Source organism: Populus nigra, chromosome 3, assembly GCF_951802175.1.
Source record: "Populus nigra chromosome 3, ddPopNigr1.1, whole genome shotgun sequence".
NCBI lineage: Eukaryota > Viridiplantae > Streptophyta > Magnoliopsida > Malpighiales > Salicaceae > Populus > Populus nigra.
Window position 1 is genome coordinate 18,023,648 of NC_084854.1, and position 19,534 is coordinate 18,043,181.

Consider the following 19,534-nt stretch of genomic DNA (forward strand, 5'->3'; position numbering starts at 1 on the left):
TCATGTAATAAATCATTTTCATTCAATCTAAATTATTTAAATTTAATAATTTAGATTTAAGGAGCAGAAAATGATGGCCTGGAAACACATGCCTTGTTTCAAGCAATTACCTTTTCTGGCCATGGCTATGGTAACCAGAAGCAATGGCAGTTCAAAACACCATAAAAGAAAAAAATGCTACTTCCCTGGCACATAAAAAAAGTAAAAAGGCCATGCTTCTGCATACATGGAAACAAAAAGAGACAGGTCAGGCAACATGCATGATAATAAAAATCAAATCTCCAAATTGAATAGCCACCCGGTGACTGCTACCCTCACGAGCGCCATTAATCGGCACAACACTCGCATGAGAAAAACTAATCAGACAATCACATTTTATTATAAATGCGCCATTATTTACAGGAGCATCACAATGTGCCTATACAAGAAGAGGCCTGGTTTGAGCTTGGAGGGGCACGATGACTTGACCAGCAAATACTACACAGATGTCAGACAAAATTTTCTACATGTTCAACATTGTTTGGTCTTCTTTTGATCCACTGATTAACAATTGGCATAATCTCTGCCTTTGCTCGTTTTTCTTGGTTGTGCTTGGATGACAAAATGCTGGCAACGGCACTAGGATTGACTTAAATCATGGTCCTCCATGTACTATGTCGATTGAAGATGCCTGATGCCATTCCTAAATCGAGAAAGGCTTTGTTGAGATCAATATCAGCCCTCAGCAGGTTCATTTTCACTCTCAGCAGTTTCCAATTCATCCTCCACCAGAGCATAGACCACAGCCGTTCTACTTGGTGCATACACCAGGAAGGAACGAGGCCGGTCATCATACCACCCTTCCTGCACAATCACCACATAAATGTTGACAAATATTCTAATATTTACAAGGAATTGCCCAGTGGAAGACGGATGAGGATGAAACTAAATTCAGGTAACAAACTTGAGAGAATTTTCTTACTGAGCTGAAGTACTCAGCATCCTTATCAAGCCTTTTGAAGCCTCCAAACAATGGATCATCAGAATCTAAAACAATCTGCAGGCAAAGAACAAAATGTGTTTTATAAATAGAAGTGGAAAATTTGAGGCAAACTAGCACAGCACGAGGCATCAACTAGATTACAAGTTTTAAAATGCTGGGGATTTACAAGAAATCTATAAACAGAACTGAACTGAATTGAAAGCCTACACAATCCTAAACATAGATTAATCAATACTGAGCATACAAAAGGAAGGGCACAATTAGCGCTGTTGATTTTTTTTTAATTTTCATAACCTTTATTACTTGTGCAAGCATATAGAAAAGGTTACAGTGAATACCTTGTACTTTCCTGGCTTTAAGCAGCCTACTCGGTAATCTGAATAACTGTTGGTCCAATGAAAATTAAAGACAAAAACCAAGTTCCCTCTTTCGAAGACAATAACTCGATCCCCTTCGTTTTTCCGTGATATATATTGGTGCTCAGATGTCATGAACTGCAAAAACAGTTACCATTTAAGCCTTAACATTTTTAATTTATTTTTTACATTTATCTTAAATTTTGCAAGCACAGGGTAGCAAACTTATAGATTTGCTGGTTCGGTATTTCATGCCTATAATTGAAATAGAAATGAAGGTGAGAATGATCCTTTGTTGGGGATGGGGTTCAACAGTCTAAATTAAGCACCAAAGATTAAGCAATTTCAAGGACAGATATAGTCAGCTAATATTCAGTGTATAAAACTCTAAAATTCCAAACCAAGAGAAGTGAACAGAAAAAAAATTGGGAAATGAAGTACATTTAAAAAGACTTTAAAATGTGAACGACTTTTAAATGCGAGCAATCTGCTTAAACCGTAGCTGTTTCACAAGCAAGATGGAGAATATTTTTTCTAATCTCGATTAGAGTTAAAATGGCTTGTCAATATATTTTTAAAATAAATAGTCAAGTGTAACAGTTAAAAAGAACAGTACCAGTGTGTTTGAAGACCTAGAAAGAAAAGTTCAATTTTCTTATGAAAAGAGAAAAATATAGCTCAATGTTTGCAAATATGTTGCTATTGGAAAGTGGTATGGTGGGACATGATTTGAAATGATTTCAACTCTCTTACAGGTTAATGAGATACGCTTTGCTTTGCAATATCTTGCAGAGATTTGAAACCATGTGATACAAGTAAATAATTGCAGGCTTCCACCATCTCAGCCCACAGAAATGAAATAGAAAACACGAATCAAGCTAGAATATGGAGACACCGGCTCCTTTACCTTGCTTAATATAAGATGCATTCAAGCAAATAAATAAATATAAGTTCATAATCCATAAATGCAGCTCACCAGCAGCCAAAACTATGCTACATAACAGTATGATAGGAACTTACACCATAGATTTCTTCAAGATGCTGCATTGCCCGATCAAATTCTTGCATTCCATGGTATCTTAGATATTCTGCATCCCCCTGGGCACGCATGAAAAATCAACACATGTCAGGTGTGAGTAAATTCCAGAAACCACGGTGGAAGAGCTACTTTGTTTCAACAATTCTTAAAATTCCTCGTGGGTTCATCAGTTTGTTTTTTCAGTGCAAGTAATGGTTATTAAGACCAACACTTTTTCAAGCTCCAATTGAGCCAAGAATAAACTGCAATGGTCAGATTAGGTTTCAAAATCAGGCACAAACTTACTAGATCGAATCTACGCCGGCATTTATCAAAACTGTTATTATTGCCTGGAATAATTTTACCAGTAGGAAGGCGCTGATCGCCCCTTGGGAAATCAATCCACTCTGAGAAGAATAAAAGAAAAGAACACCGACATTATAAAAGCTACCAATTTAATAAAAATTCATTAAATGATGATAGAACCAATAAGAAGACATTAAAGAATAGTAATAACCATGGTAATAAAATTCATAAATATTCTTACCAGGGTGTCCAAACTCATTTCCCATAAAATTCAAATATCCTTCTCCTCCTAAACCCATGGTAATAAGCCGGATCATTTTGTGCAATGCTATTCCACGATCTACAAGAGGAGTTGATGGTCTATCAAGAGCCATGAAGTCGTACATATCCTGAGACAAATGGAGAATTAGAAGACTGATTCCCAGCTTGATAAACCATAGGGTTTTATGATGTGGAGTAGGAAGAAAAACAGAAAAATATAGTAGAAAATGGTAAATTTTTTAATAACTAGGGAGTTTGTAACTTTTGGGATCACTGCTCTATAGGAAAATATTTATATATAAAGCAAAACGACATGGTGTCTCATCCCAAGAATTTAAGATTGTGTTTTTTTCCTCATTCCAAATGTTTAAGATGAAATAACACAAAAAAAAAATAGAATGACATGTTTTCCTTTGATAAATACAAATAAAATGACACATTTTGGAGTCCCTAAATAGTAACATCCTAATGGTTCAAGCAGTGTGCCTAGATAAAAAAAAAATTGTATTGCTGACATGACACTATAATGAAAGGGATCATGCCTACAATTACTCAACAACTTCAAAAACTTTATCAATTTAATGTCATATAGAAGATAGATGTAGATCTATTCAAATTTTAAAGGTTTAATGGCGAGCCCTAAACTTATTATCCTGTTCCAGCTTCAATATCCTTCTAGTTTTAGCCATAACAGTGCTGAATTTTCTGTTTCTATTGTTTTCCTCTTGCCACCCTGCATCCATTGATTGGCACATGAACTTTTGGAAGAATTTATATTTTCCTTGGTAATTTTAGTGTTGTTGTTTAGTTTAGGAATCCTCTAGTTATTTGGGTTTTCAATTTTCATGTAACTTTGAAATGTGATTCACTCTATAAGGATCAGGATTTAGACTTGGAACTAATATAAATAAGGTTGCTTTGGCTAATTTACAGACATCTTTTATTTCCTATAAATATACTGTAGAGGTTTCTCTACAAACCGGCAAATCAATGTTTATATGTTTGAGCTTCAATTTTCTTATAGTTTTAGCCATTATATCTGCAGTAATTGCTGGTTTCCTCCTCACCCTACTTCAACTCTGAAGAAAGTACTCTGATAAAATAAGATGAATAAAGAAAGCTAATCCCTAGATATATGCACCAGATGCAAAAAGTCTTCTTGCTAGAGTCAAGTTCTCCAAGGGGATTGCAAAGAAAAGTTTGTTTTCCTTACTGATTTTGGTGTTCTTTTTTAGTTTCACAAATCCTTATGCTATTTCGATCTAGTTATGTATATCTGACATTTAATGATAGTAGTCAACTAGGATTTGTGGCAATTTCTATTCCTACAATGGTTATAACTACAATAAATAGGCTATCAGAGGTATTGTAGAAGACAAATCAGTTTAATTAATATTTACAATAGTTAGAATTTCTACGAGCCCTGCACCTCATTCTCTTCTTCAAACTTCAAACTTGTTCAAATGTTAACCATTATTTTTCTGTTCTACCTACTGCATCATTTCTCCCACTGGTGTAAACAGTCAAGAGAAAAACAATATTCTCTAATAAACATGTGCATAAATTTTGATTTGGAATGATATGGGAAAGAACTCATATAACCTTGTCCATCAACCAGAATGCAATGGTCTTGTCACCAACAAGAGCTTGGTCATGACTTTCAGCATATGAAACGCACTTTTCCAGCCACCTTCTGTTAGTGAGAGTGTGTACAATGTCACCCATTCTCCAGTCTTCATCCTTCTTCCTACACCCAGTACAAATAGAAAGTGACTACCAGAAAAGACCTTAAAATAGCATCAAACAAGAAGATGCAGATTCAAGGCAGTCAAAAAGAGGTTGGAGAGTTTCAGTGGCAACATACTGGAGAAGCTCAATCCATTTATCAGCAATGGCCATGTGGAGGCGATAATCAAATCCCACGCCACCATCTTGGACAGGAATGCAGAATGTTGGCATTCCACTGACCTGCAAAGTAAAAACGAAGATTATAAACATGAGCAAGCAGAGAGGTCTGGCATTGGATTAACTGTAGCTGTTGATTCCTCTAGGGGGCAAAAACTTACATCTTCACCAATGCTAACAGCCTCAGGGAAGAGACCATGAATCATATCATTAACAACCATCAGATATACGACAGCATCTATGTCAGTTGCATATCCAAAGTACTCATTGTAGTTTCCAGTAAAAGTCATCTGCATCAAGTTGGAAAAAATAACCAAAGAAAATATCTGTCATTCAATCATAAGTCAAATAGAACACCAAACAATTAAGTTCCACCACCCATAGCCCTAATAGAGCTAAAAGGAAACATCAAAATAAGCATAATGAGCCTAGCCATAGTAGTCAAATAAGGTTTAAGAATCAAGCATCTATAACTTTTGTCCCTCTAATTGAGCACATCCAAGGCTTCATAGAACTTGAGAGATTGTTACCTGATTAGGCAAACAAAAATAATATACCCTAAAGAACCTAAATGATACCTGCAACCCATGGTGGGTGTACATCATCGAAGTCACACCATCAAATCTGAACCCATCAAACTTATATTCATCCAGCCACCATCTTGCATTTGAAAGAAGAAACCTCAGTACCTAAACCAATGAGCAAGTATTTAGTCCTCACCAACTATAAGAAAAAGACAAATGAAAAATAAAAATTCCAGACAAATACTGTTGCTGAAGATTCAAAAAAGCACATACTTCCCAGCTCCCATAGTTGAAAAGGCGAGAGTCCCACATCCAATGATGTCCCCGTGAACCAGAGTGGAAGTAGTGATTATCAGTTCCATCGAACATATTCAAACCATCCAAAGTATTGTTCGATGCATGGCTGGATTCATTTGATATTAGTTGTCAACCAAAAGAAAGATTATTACTAGGAGATCAAGTAATAATCGGTAATGAATGTTCACTATGATTTATGGAATGAAAGATTGAATAAAAGCATTAAAAAAGTTATTTATCCAATCAAACAGAATAAGTGACACCCAAAATATTAGCAAGCACACTTAAGAAAAGAGCTGCTATCATACCAAACTTACTGAATGATAGCATGATGAGTTCACAAATGATAGGTTCTGTCCTTGCCCATTGTTGACTTGTCTCAAAGACATGGTTTAGTGAAAAATAAATAAAAGCTACGGATTAATGAAGGTTGTGATTCATGTATTCCTGCACATAACCCTAGATGAATGACTTTTCATCTCAAGATTCCAATTAATCTTCAGAACATATTCTTACTTTAAGATGGCTCAAACTTTTCTAATAAATACTAAAATACAAAGATGTAAATAGTGGTTATTCAAGAATGAACATTTGAAAGCCACTACACCCAAATAATAATTTCCATAATTCATGCATTTTTCAAGTTTGTTTCTTCCTCTTTAACTTATAGAAGTCAATTCGCCAAAATCATCAGAATTTAAAGTTTAGAGTCTACACCAGTCATTTCTACATATTGTACTTAGTGGAAAGTTACCTGTGAACAATATCCATGAGAACAAGCAGACCTAACTCGTGAGCTCTATCTATCAGAGACTTCAGATCATCAGGGGTTCCACATCGACTACAGGGTGCAAAATAATTTGTGACATGGTACCTTCATATCATCAAAAGGAATTCATGAGTTTACAGGGAAGCAAAAACTGCCCACTATGCTAATGAACACCAAGCTTTGGGAAAATATACATTTAAAAGAAAAAAGGGGAATAATAGAAAGTGGAGCTTTATCCTAAATAAAGGAAATACCCAAAACTAGCATAATATGAATGCTCTTGAATAGCCATAATCTGAACAGCATTATAACCAAGTTTTTTGATCCGAGGAAGCACATCATCTCTAAAGTTGGCATATGTGTTGATTAATGGCTCCTGCATTTAAGAAGTGGCAAAATTACGAGGGATAGAATGAAGAGGCTGCAAATTAAATAGGAATAAGAAAGAGAAAGATTAAAGAGTCCAAATAAAGGTCATGCCATAATGTATTAAGTTCTATAACCTAACCATTCTCATCATGCAGAGATATTTCAACAAAATACATAAATTGTAAAAATTTGGCGTGGTAATTGAAAGAAGGAAACCAGAAGTATGTAGTAAAAATAATCACTATGACAGTACCCTGAACCATTGCCTTTGATTGGTGTTTGTTCAATCATGCAAGAGCAAGACAATATGCTTTCGGGCATATCGCATTGTCCAGGCTTTGAGGAGGACCAGAACCCTGAACAAGGTTGCTGGTACAGACCACTGTTCTTTAAGAAAATGTCATCTTGCACTATTTGGCAGGATTAGTGAAGCATGAGTATAGTGACTGGTCATGCTCCATCATTATAGAGGCATTTGTAGATACTTCTACCATGAAAATTCAAAGAAGCATTCTGCATTAACTCCCAATTTCTTTTTAATAAATATTTGCCAAGATATAAAACAGCTCTACATGTTTGAACACCATCCAATCATGAATGATTTTAATCACCAGTACAAGGAAGCAGTGAATAAGAGCTTGTAACATGAGACATAATGGGAGAAGATGCACACCGTACTACTCATTCCGACATGAGCTTCATAAATCCTAAGTGACTTTGGTCTCTTTGGTTGAGGATGTTTGAATATATACTTTTCCTGCAAAGAATTAAGCAATAGCATCAATGTGCAAAGCCACAGACCTCAAACAGAAATTATGAAGAAAATGGAATAGATTTTCAATCATTTAATACAATCTTGAGTGTTTTACATCATGAACCGCAGCTAATGCTTGTTGGTTCTCAAATGAACACAAATTAAAGCCACAACTAATAACGGATTATTCAAGCATATTTTTTATGATATTTATGCATTTGGCTTCTACTTCAAAGCTTAAGTTTTTAGATCTGATGCTTGTTCAATATGATGATTGATTTTATTGACCATTGGTGTTGTAGTGAGTAGCTTATAGATTTCACTAAGATCATGAAGGACAAGAGGCTCATGATTGTGAGTTACTGGACAAAGAAGTAATCCAGGATGGCTTCTTCTTCTAAGGATCATTCTTTTGTAGAATCATCTGAATCTTCAACTTGCTTCTTCTTCTTCTTTTTCATAAATCAAGTAGTACTCTTTATTAGAAAGAAAGAAAAAAAGGAAACAAAGACGGGTGATAAGGCAACACCAAGCCAGACAAAACTAAAGAGCACCACTACCACCATTATAACTCACATGGATGAAAGTAAGACATGACAGAAGCTACAACCTAGAGAGAGCAAGGCCCAGCCAAGACAAACACACAGGGTAAAGAGCCTAAGATACTAAACAACCAACACAACAAAAGTGCTGGGGGGCCCAAAGTTACAACACAAGAAATTGGAAACATGCTTTCATACGACATAATGGTGCCCAGATCAGGCAAAACAAGGACCAACAGACCCAAGAAAGACTGCAATCAAAAACAAGGAACCCTTCAATACCCTTCATGGCAGGCCACACTTGATCATCATGAAGAGTGAGTTGGAAATCTTTAAAAAGCCAATCTCTTCTCTTAACTATAATAACCACGGTTTCATCTAAGTTCAAAGTCTCCAAGACTTCATTGATGGGCTCCGACATTCTATTATCCACCACCATCTTTTCATCAGCAGCAAACATTCTTACTGCACTAAACATCAATTGATTTTAACTTTTTAAACCTTATAAGCAACATGGCTAATCTTTGAGAAAATAGCCTTGAGATACAAATATAGATGTTTCTTTTCTTTTTCCTGGCTTCAACCTTATTTCTTCTTCCCTTTCTCAACACAATTAAGGGAATGTGAAAATCATCAATCAAAGAACTTTGACTATTGTATGGTGCTGGAAACAAGACATGGGGCAAAGAAATTGGCAAGGGAGAAGTGTGAATCTTGTTATATTCTCATGGTTGAACAAATGAAGGACTGGAAAGCTGCTTGAGATGGGACTTCAGAAGCAGGCATAAAGAGTTGGTCCAAACCAATCCCAAAGGAAAGGTAAAAGCCTTCTATGCCATCTCCAAGACAAACTTCAGAAACACAAAGACCTTGACTGTGCATGCTGCCTAGGGGCCTGTGGCATTTCCCATGTATTTGAATTTCCCCTGTTTTTCCATGGAAAGCCCATCTGCAGCATCAATGTACCCCTCTAATGGATTATCTAGGTTGTTTGGAGCAACGAAGTGTTGCCATCTGCAATAGATTCTCCAACATGATATGAGAACCATTTGCATTGGAAGAATTGTTGCTTATCAATGGTTCGCACATCTCATTGGGAGTGTAACACCTCTGGAAAAGGTGAAAAACATGTGCTAATCTTCATATATTTGGACAACAAAACTACCACCATTGTTTATTACAGAAATGGTTTGATTGATGATTTTTCTATCCATGGCAATCATCAAAACTCAAGGCAAACAAAGGAGACTAAAGACTAGAAAACATCTCGGCAGTGAGCATAAAGCAGAGCACCATGAATTCTTAAGAAAATATAATGGGTTAACAAGCAGGGATCCTCATCCCTATATTATCCCTATATTATCGATTTTATCTTGATGAGGTCCCTCATCTTTGAGATTTCTTAATTCAACCTTTGTACCATTGTTTTGTCCATAATGTTATTCCTTCCATCACTAACGGTATTGTTTAACCAATAACTTTGAAATAGTTTTTGGAATATACTTATTTATATTAAAAAAATATCATATAAAAATAAGAAATAAATTATTCTTTTTTAAAAAAATGTTAACAGCATAAAATGAAAATACGAGAACCAAATAAATAAAATTGACAAAACTATAACCAACCAATTTATCATTCCTTGATTTATAATTACATTTTTATTAATTAAAATTGTAAAACAACAAAAATTATGAAATTGAGTGAAAATAAAAAAGAAACAAAAGGCTCAATTAAATAATAAAAATCATTTCCATTACAACCTTTCATTATCGCACCAGTTTAAAAAATTATAAGAAATTCAACTAAATCCCAAACAAACTTTTAGTCACTAGCACGACCCTTCTATTATCAAACAACTATCTCTAAAAAAAGTTCATATAGTAAAAAAGTTGGAAACCACGTAACAAAATTGGATTTTTTAATGAAATACATAAGAATTTGGACATGTGGTTTGTAATAGTTTGGTTTTCATGAAAAAAATGCGAGAGAAAATCTAGATGCCTTTTTTTTAAAACAATTTAGTTTAGATTTTGTTTTCATTTATTTTTTTAATGTGAATTGATTATCTTATTTTTTATTAGTTTAATTCTCTTTTTAATTTCTAAAATGATTAATTATATGCAAGGGCTAATAATCATTGTTAGGACTTTAATATTTATAATTTTAATGTTTGTAAGCTCTTAGAATTCATTATCTATTTCTTATTTTTTATGACTTTTTCAAATATAAAAGAGCATATTCCAAAATTATTCCAAAATTAACAGACAAATAACGCCATAAGTGACAGGTGGTCCAATGGTATTGACGAATCAGTAGTACAGTGATTGGATTAAGAAATTAAAAAAAATGAGTGTCATTAAAACAAAATTGATAATATAAGACTCTTGAGCTCATTCACCCCAAATATAACGATCTAAACCAATGTCTTTGCTATCCATGGTCTAACCAATCATAAATAAAAACCTAAGCAACCACTAACAGTTTAGAGAATTTGACCCGTATCATCAGGGGAGTCAAATGTGAGCTGCAAGGATACCTCCCACAGGTCTTATCCTGCAATGGAATGGACCAGAACTTACCATGGCAGGGCCACTTTAGGAGTATGTACTATAACAACACTTCTTTTGAGCCATTCCAAAACTTCTTTCTGCGCGTGCACCAGCCTGTTAGACCATTAATAACTGGGTCTGAGGGCTCCGAGTATGTGTTACTAGATGCAACAGCAACAGCACCTAACAATTTCGGGAAAAGGCTACTCTTTGCTGAGTTATTTGGATATTTAAATTGACCGTTGAAAAATTGGCATTGATCAATAAGTTGTTTTGAAACAACCTCACTAGCCCTTGTAGTCTTAGCATGATACACACATACTGATTCCTTTTTAATCTCAGAAAGGAGATTCCCCAGCCACCCAAACAGATGCGGAAAGCCCATCTGGTCTTTGAAAGTGGATGGATCATGTGTATATGGAACTATTAATTTTAATAATTGAGTTTCCCAGGATTCAACCACCTGACTATATGGTAATTATGATTCTAATACTAGACCAAGACACAGTCCAGCCTTGTATTTCAGCAAGTATTTTCTGTCCCTCCCTTTCTCTATCAATCTTCGCCTCACAACCATGTAAAAAACCATACTGCCGTCCACAAAACCTCCTCCCCTCGTACCCTCCTCAAACTATCCATCCAAGCATAGCCAATCTTCCTTGCACTCCTCATCCTTTATGCTGAAAAACTCCCTTAAATCTCGAGACCTTTGGAATGCTTTCTTACCCTTGAGGCAGTCTGAAAATACTAATAATGTTTGACTTGTATGGCTCTAACTAACAATTTTAAACTTTGAAACCTGTTTGTTTTTCAATAGTAATATACAGTAAAATTAGAAAGTGAGGACATTATTTGGTGCAACATTTTGAAAACTTAGGGAGTTATTCCTTGATGTTCCAAATTCTCAGTCTCCCAAACAAAGTGCATAGTTAGTCGCTTGAGGGGTCACTTGCCTAAAAATCTATAGCTCAGGATTAGGATCAAAACTGACAATTCCTTTTCCTAAACTCTAAAGGCTTGCTTAAATTATTGCTAACATTATTTTTAGATTGACATTTTCTGTTGCCTTAACCTAAGTTCATGATAGTGTATGCAAAATATAGGTCCAAATCATCACAATATATTCAGCAACCATGAGAAACCCAAGCAAGAAGTGTACCTCCTCCGGTGGATCATAATAAATGCCATTGTATGGGATTTCTCCTGGAGCCTGTACTGAGAACTTAATCCAAGCAGGAATAGAATCTTTAATGCCAGAAGGAGTATCCATGCGTATCTACAAACACGCAATCAAAAACAGATTCACCATCTTTGATGTATTTAAATAGCGGAGCAAAGTTTTTAAAACTAAACAAGCTCAGGGCCTTGAATAATACTTATAATCATCTCCTTTTGCAGCTGACTGGAAATGAAAAGATCTAGCTTAAATTAAATGCAAGAAACTAATATGAAGCTGAAGCCGATATCATACATTCAGTTTGTTTTTCTTGTGTTGTGAATACTGAATAGCAAAGTTAAGAAGACAAAATTACACAGCCAAAAGATCCTTTTCTTGTTGTGTAAAAGTGGCTTGGTTTCACATGATATTCACCGGGTGCTGAGCAAGAGGCTCCTGGTATTCTTTTAAAGTTCAAGAAAACAACCAGAAGAGACAAAAAAATCCTAGAAGCTCTCACTTTGTATGGAAATGCACATTTTTAGACTTCAAATGAAAGTCGCAAACTTATTTCTCTTGTTTGCCAAAAGTGACAAGCACAGAAAAAAATTCATGAGCAAGGAGCATCAAGTTTAATGCATAAACTCTAATTTACACGGTAAGATTTTAGTATTCGATCTTGAGATGTGTTACCTTTACTCGAGAACCATGGGGAATTGGTGGTGAACCATCTGCATTGTTTGGAAGGAACACTTCCCAGACACCAAATTCATTCTGTAAAATAATAAATCAGTTGCTTGGAATTTAAATAGTACAATAGATCTAACAAGGAAAAAAAAAGGAGTTTAAACACAACTATGAAGATATTACATCCTGCAAACACCCATCATTATGGCATATTCTTACTGGCTTCTCTTTCGACCCAGACTCTCAATAATAAGTTAATTAAACATACTAGTACTAGTATGTATTATTTGGACATATCCTTGAAGCTTTCAGATTCTACTACAGATTCAAACAACTGTAAAATGAATAGTTTTCCCAGTTTCCATTTCCAAACAAAGACATATCAAAGCAATATTTACATTTTTCTTTTCTTTTCTATTGCAGAAGAAAGAATGATCAGAAAAGGAAAATGAGAAAGGCAGGAGTTGGAATAGACAGAAAGAATCCATAGTAGAGCAATCCAATATAAAGATTTCCTTTTTTCTCCATCAATAAATTGAGTAATGTATGTGTTTATGTAAACAGAATCTGAAAAAAATGAGCAGATAGTAGAAGACTGTTGCTGTGAAGTGTACAGGAGAAGAAAGGGAGACAAAGCTTCAATGCACTTTACCAATCATTTGAAAAAATAACAGACAATTCCAGCAAGTGTGAATAATACCATTGGAATTATGCAGAAAATATCCATCATTGGATCCAATGCTACATAAAGCAAAAGCATAGATAACATACCTGGGTCATGACATCTGCATTGGGATTCCAATTGTTAAAATCTCCAATCAATGCTGCCCACTGAAATAAATAGTAACTAGTCAATGTACGAACATATTTGTTAGGAACGAAAAACAATCATCTCATAGCCAGTCAATTTGTTAGCTTGAATCAGTTCGGAGGGACATTGTCTCTGACTAAAATGCTGAACAAAAAAGCAGCCTCTCTTGTAAATTTATAGAGGCTTATGCTATTAACAGCATATGCCCTTTGTTTGTGCCTGATTATACATCCAATTGTTCAGTAATACAGGTGCCATGACTAAATAGATCAGATTTGAGAATAGGCAGTCCTGAGATAACTGCCTTCTCTGAGATTTACTATACAAACTAAGGACGACATGACAGAATCGAAACAGCACGGACCTTAGCTCCTGGTGCCCATTCCCTGTAGGTTATTCCTGTTTCACTGAGAAACCAGTAGAAATTACAATCAGTGAGAGTGAGATGTGCCGAGGAAACTAAAATTGATTGGCTATAAAGAAAAAATAAACACTAGAATAGCAGACTAATGGTTTTTTGAAGATAAAGCATGATAATAGGTAATGAAACAAATAGAGCATATATGAAAACAAACAAGCGATGAGCAAGTAAATTAAACAATTGCCATCACAATGAAGGGAGAGAACTCAGTTTATGCATTCAATTCATGGGACCAGTACTTACAATCTTTATAAGAGGCCTGGCTAGGACATGGGAATTTTTTTCCCATTTATTTGTTCTTGAACCACAACAGGCATACAGATCTGCCTAAATCTATCCAAATGCACTATTTCTACATTTGTGAACCTTAACCCTTGGTACAAAATTTTAGTCAGTTTTTTTCCCAGTTCATTTGATGACCCATCTCTCATCTTTGCAGTTTGGGTGCTATGCTTATCCTCAGAACAAGAGTCACTGAACTAAAAGAAAAAAAAAATGTAAGTGTCACAACACCAACTGAAAATTCTTGTGAGAACCTCTGATGTTGAAAACAATCAACTCAAGGGCCAAAGTGTACATTTGCAATGCAAAGCAAAATTACAAGAATTTCTGTTGTGTTTTCCACTTTTGAGATCATCTCGTCACTAGTTTCATTTTTTGATACAGCTCATTTACTTTGCAAAAGAAAATATAAGTGAAAACACATTGCATTATGTAACAGCAAAAATGGAAGGTGCAATTGGCGATGCCAAAAATACTAGAAAATGAATGGACTTCAACCTGCAGAAATAAAAAAGGTAGAATACCTGCGTATGAAACCAAGCTTTTCATAGCCACGAGAAAACACTTCCAAACCACCTTCATACTTGTCAATTTCTTCACGAATTCTTTTGTACTGTGAATATCTATGATCATGAAAAGATTAAATTAGCTATAGAATGTTACAAAAACTTTATCAACATCTTCAAAATCATACCTTGAAAATATATATATATATATATATAGACACCTATCAATATATTTCTACACATATACGAACAAGCTAGTCTAAAGATAGCAAACAACAAAGTATTGTACTATAAAAGAGAGAATACATGGAGCACTTCTCTCCAGGCAGCAGTTGTCATGTTTCTAAACAAAGAAATAATCACACCTCAACCTTACAACTAGACTCAACAATCATATCATATATTAGGTCCTTTCAGGAAAAAAGAGCACTTGGGTTCATTGGTATGACTCTAACAGCATTGAAAACAACAAACACTTTTTCATGCAATATCTTGCATGATTTTAGTAAAGAAAAAAAATATGATGTGGGCTAGTGCGTAAGTTAATTACACTATCCATATACAGAGAAAATAATGAAAACAATAAATGGATATGGAAAGAAAATACAGTAAAAATTTCTAGGTGATACAGAGGTATCCAAGTGCTAGCATACCATGGCACAAAATGAATTAGTATCTAATATAAATTGAGAAAAGACAAATCCAAAACAGTCTTCAAAGAATTAAGTTAACACACTTAACAAATTAGTTGAAACTTCATATGATATTACTCTTTGTTTACAAGAATCATCAGGGCAAAAAATGCTGAGGACTGGGGAGGAAAAGAAGTAGAGGATATTCATTTGAAATCTTAGTCAGCTATTTCAAGCTATTGTTTAAATAGATACTCCTATAGTCCTACTTTATCTAAAGGTTGAAATAGAAATATGTCTGAAAAAATGCAAGAAATATCTACTGGAGTTTGATCTTTAACATGAATGCAGACTGAGGATATCATCAAAAACAGACACCTTCAAAAAAGTACTTCTAAAAAACAATATTAAGAGGAAAAAAAACAATATTAAGAAAGCTAATGATAAATGTTGATGCTGAGAATTATCACATATGATCACCAAAACTTTAGTATATAACATGAAGCAATTGCTCATTTATTAGTTTTACTTTAAGTTCTCAACACTTAGTTCTAATATCTTACACGAGTAAAGATAGAGTATCTCACCGGTAATCAAGATGTTGACGGAAACCTGTCAAACTTGGATCTATTTCATATATTCTCTGCCCAGAGCCAGGTGGGGGGATAGACCTAGATTTGGCTTCAGTTTTACCAATGATTATTGACTCGCTCAAAGGAGCAGTTGTCTCGTGCTTTTCCTTGTCTTCAACAATCTGATTATCTTCCATTGTTAGACACTCTACATCATGAGGTACCTAACACGAGAATCAAACTGGTAAAAGGAGGTGCTGATTGAAGTGGGAATTGGATATCAACAGACAGTAAATCCATCAACACCGTTTTCTGGCAAAGGCATCAAGAAACTAAAGAATAAGCAAGATAGACCAATCAGCCAACCACAGTTTCTCACGCACACTGTAAGAGCACATGACTTTAGTTACACCAAGCATCTTTGTCAAAGGAGATGTCATCATGAGGATGACAGTCAAGTAGGCCTATAACTTCAACGATATCTAGATTGATCCTGTAATGTGTTTCAAAACGTGCAAATGCAAATTCTCAAAATGAGAATCTATTACCTAAACCTTCCAAAATCTCAGGCCTTTCTTATATTTATATTTTCCCAAGATCATCCAAGCCTGGAAAGATCACAAGATCCTGATGAAGCAAGAACAATAGAAGAGCCTATATAATACCTTTAAATTGTCACAGTTTTTAACATCTGGCATGCAAATAACCATGCTTCAGGTTCAAGTTGAGACTAAGTTTAGGCTATCCAAGAGTTCTCAATTTTTTTTTATCCTGTAACTTCCTTTTAAATGTTCAAATAGCAATTTTATCCTCTCTCATTCTCAAGTCACCACTGGTGCCTCACAGATCCTCGTGTTAGTAATGAATTGCATTGTTTGGTTACTTTGAACATTACATGTCCATATACAAGAAGCCACCTCTTGCATCTAGCAGGGGACAAGAAATTAAAAAAAAAAAAGGATACAGATAAAGAAATTGTTGAACCAAAGAACAGCTTTTCATGTTAATGTAGCCTACGCTTTCTGAGGATGAGAATTTCCCAGAAGTATATAATAAGAATGAGGTAATCAAAATCTAAAGGGTAAAACAAAAAAAAAAGAAAAAGACTTGGGAATATGTACATAGAAACAAGTGGAAAATATCCATAGAAAATTCATCCGTGCCCTTCATTTTGATTAGAATATATAATAGCTCGTACAGCTCAATGGCTCGTGGAGAGATTACTCGTTCAAAATGAGGCAAGGGATCAAAGGTCCACCATAAAGGAATGGTATTGGCTCCTAATTTAGGTGGTGGTAATAAAAAATAAAAAATAAAACTTTAGAAGATAAAAGGTGGGAGTCGACTCCAGTTCTCAATTTGTAGGAGTCTTGAACACAAGGGTTTTGCTCCACATCATTTTGCTTCCTTTTTTTTTTTTGTGCTTTTCCCTGTAAGGATCTCATTTTCTTTAAAAATCAAATGCTAGAACATGATTTGTTTTCAAATGCAAAACACTCTAAACTGAGAATCAACAGCATGCGTCATGAAAGCAGTATGCAGCACGTGGACAAGGAGAAGACAAACCAGAGGATCTTCTGAAGCGTTGCCATCGGGGGGGACAAGGACTTTCTCAGGTGTCGGTGTGGTTGTTGTTGTAGCAGTAGAAGTAGTAACAGCTAAATTTGGGGAATCGGAATCGTAAGAAGACTTTCCAGCAAGCATCTTCACTGCAAACAAAATCATTGATCAAGAATCAAAACCATTAATATATATATATATATATATTGAAAAATAAAAGGCAAAACCTTTGGCAGAAAAATAGAAGGGAGAGTTACAAGAGGATGGGTCTTTCTTCGAGAAAAAGGAGAGGCCCTTTCGACACAAAGGATCGCCATTGAAACTTGATTGAGACTTGGTGTTGCACACTGAAGGAAGGCAAGGAAAACGTACGCCTGATATAGCGCAGTACACCATTTCTTTCTTCTCTCTTCTCTTTCTACGACTAGAGATCTAGCTACAGCTTAAACTTAAAAGCGTGAGCACCGGATAATAATAATTAAAAGAAAATAAAAAAGGTGAAGAAGATGAAAGCGGAAGCGAGAGTTGCGTGAAATCCGAAATTAGAAAGATTTGTAGTGTTATTATTATTATTGTTATAGGAATCCATCCAGTGGCAGAGTGTCGTACATAATACGTGTGCAATGGAGAATGGGGATGGGGTTCTGTGGGTCCTTTCACTGTATCAGAATCATTCTCCGTCGTCCATCTCACTTCTATCACTCTTTTTTTATTCAGCATCCACTCCAGGGCACTCCATGTGGGCCCCTTTTGCCCTCTGTTTTTACTACATATGCTACGTGTCAAGGGCAGAAGATCAGAAATGAAAGGCCATGGATGTACGTGTGGCTGTTAGCGGGCCATCTCTCCATCCGGGGAAAGGAGGCCTTTTTGCCATGTTGATTGAGTCTCTGTTCTCCGATGGATCTTTTTGGTACATTCTTTTTCCTTTCCTTCTTTTAACTTTTCCCGTCTATAAGGATTTTTTCCTTTTTCGAAAAGTATCACCGTTTTTTTTTAATTCGTAAAATAGCAAAATTTTTAAAAAAAAAATGGTGAAATCACGTCATTTATATATGTTGCAATTTAAAAATGAGTATTAGTCACGATTTAGAAATCTAATATTTAAAATATATATATATATATATATAATAAGATGTACAAATTATATATATATATAGAGACAAAAAAAATAGATTTTAAAGGTACTTCAAAACTCTGATTATAACATTAACAATACTATTGAAAATATTTTGATGACATGAATTTCAACATCATCAAAAAAAGATCATAAATAGTGATCAAACACTTGTTACCAAAGATAATTAAGCCAATCGCATTCTTTGAACTACAAGTGTGACCTAATTATGTCATCGTTGGTGACCTTTTCTAGTATTATTGGATTTATCTCGTCAAATTTTTGTTGATGGTACTGAAGATGTCGTAATCGGAGTTTTGATGTACCTCAAATATCTCTTTCTTTCTTTTTCTCTCTCCTCGTCGTAATTTATACAATACATTTCATATTTTTTAAAAAAATATCATGTTTTTGAATCACAACAAGTTTGAATGTTGTATTTTCCAATTTAGACATGTATAAATTTTGTTATTTTTCCCATTATTTTTTTAACTGTGTTATTTTGTCAATTGTTTTAAAAAAAACTCGTGTCAAAAGCAATAATACCCATCAAAAAGATCTTTTTTCATGCATCTCTAAGATGTCATTATATTAACATTAATAGATAAATCAGAAGAGGTCATTGTTTTACTGTTACTTCACCGTACATTCTCTCATGAATTTTTATTCATGAACAGTTTGTTCCCTTAATTTTTTTTTATCTTCAAGCTACAAGATTTTTTCAATTTGGTTTTGGAAGTTTGTTTTTTGTTGTCCTAGGTTTTTATGTTCTCTTTAGATTTCATTTTATATGTGGCCGAGAGTCATAAATTATCTTGACATTTCATGACAAGTTGATTTTGCATGAAAAGGTTTAAAATCATTACATATGACAAGATTAAAAGAAGATGGATCAAATTTGACATTAACAGTACTTAGCAACCTTTTTCCATGTTATTGTTCCATAGTCGCGTATGTTGTTATCTATTTTTGACCCCATAAAAAATTAATACAAAAATAATACAAAAAAGACACACATGAGGAAAGCCTCGAGGATTGCTCAAATTGGTGGTGAATGACCAAAATGACAAGTGAAAAGTTGAAGGACCAGAATGTACAAGATTAGTAAAATTAGTGACCTAATTTTGATTGACAAAAAAACTATTCGACGAAAAT

At 34.7% G+C, this 19,534-nt stretch overlaps 1 protein-coding gene across 2 annotated transcripts; it reads right to left on the bottom strand.

The window, feature by feature from the left end:
- Positions 1-347: 347 nt before the first annotated feature.
- On the bottom strand, positions 348-17,808 carry LOC133687773 (1,4-alpha-glucan-branching enzyme 2-2, chloroplastic/amyloplastic-like). 2 transcript variants are annotated; one of them, XM_062107085.1, is made up of 22 exons: positions 17,520-17,808; positions 17,269-17,411; positions 15,718-15,926; positions 14,517-14,615; positions 13,654-13,696; positions 13,250-13,309; positions 12,485-12,565; positions 11,795-11,911; positions 7,461-7,544; positions 6,673-6,794; positions 6,404-6,523; positions 5,626-5,755; positions 5,407-5,517; positions 4,990-5,118; positions 4,788-4,891; positions 4,526-4,670; positions 2,904-3,051; positions 2,663-2,763; positions 2,359-2,436; positions 1,321-1,476; positions 962-1,036; positions 348-843 (listed from the first exon to the last, which is right to left on the bottom strand). In XM_062107085.1, exons 1-22 carry the CDS (start codon positions 17,656-17,658, stop codon positions 715-717), a joined length of 2,523 nt encoding a protein of 840 aa, XP_061963069.1. In that variant the 5' UTR covers positions 17,659-17,808; the 3' UTR covers positions 348-714. The 2 variants fall into 2 exon arrangements, with proteins under 2 accessions (XP_061963069.1, XP_061963068.1); XM_062107084.1 differs by having other exon boundaries at positions 17,490-17,808.
- Between the last annotated feature and the right edge of the window lie 1,726 nt (positions 17,809-19,534).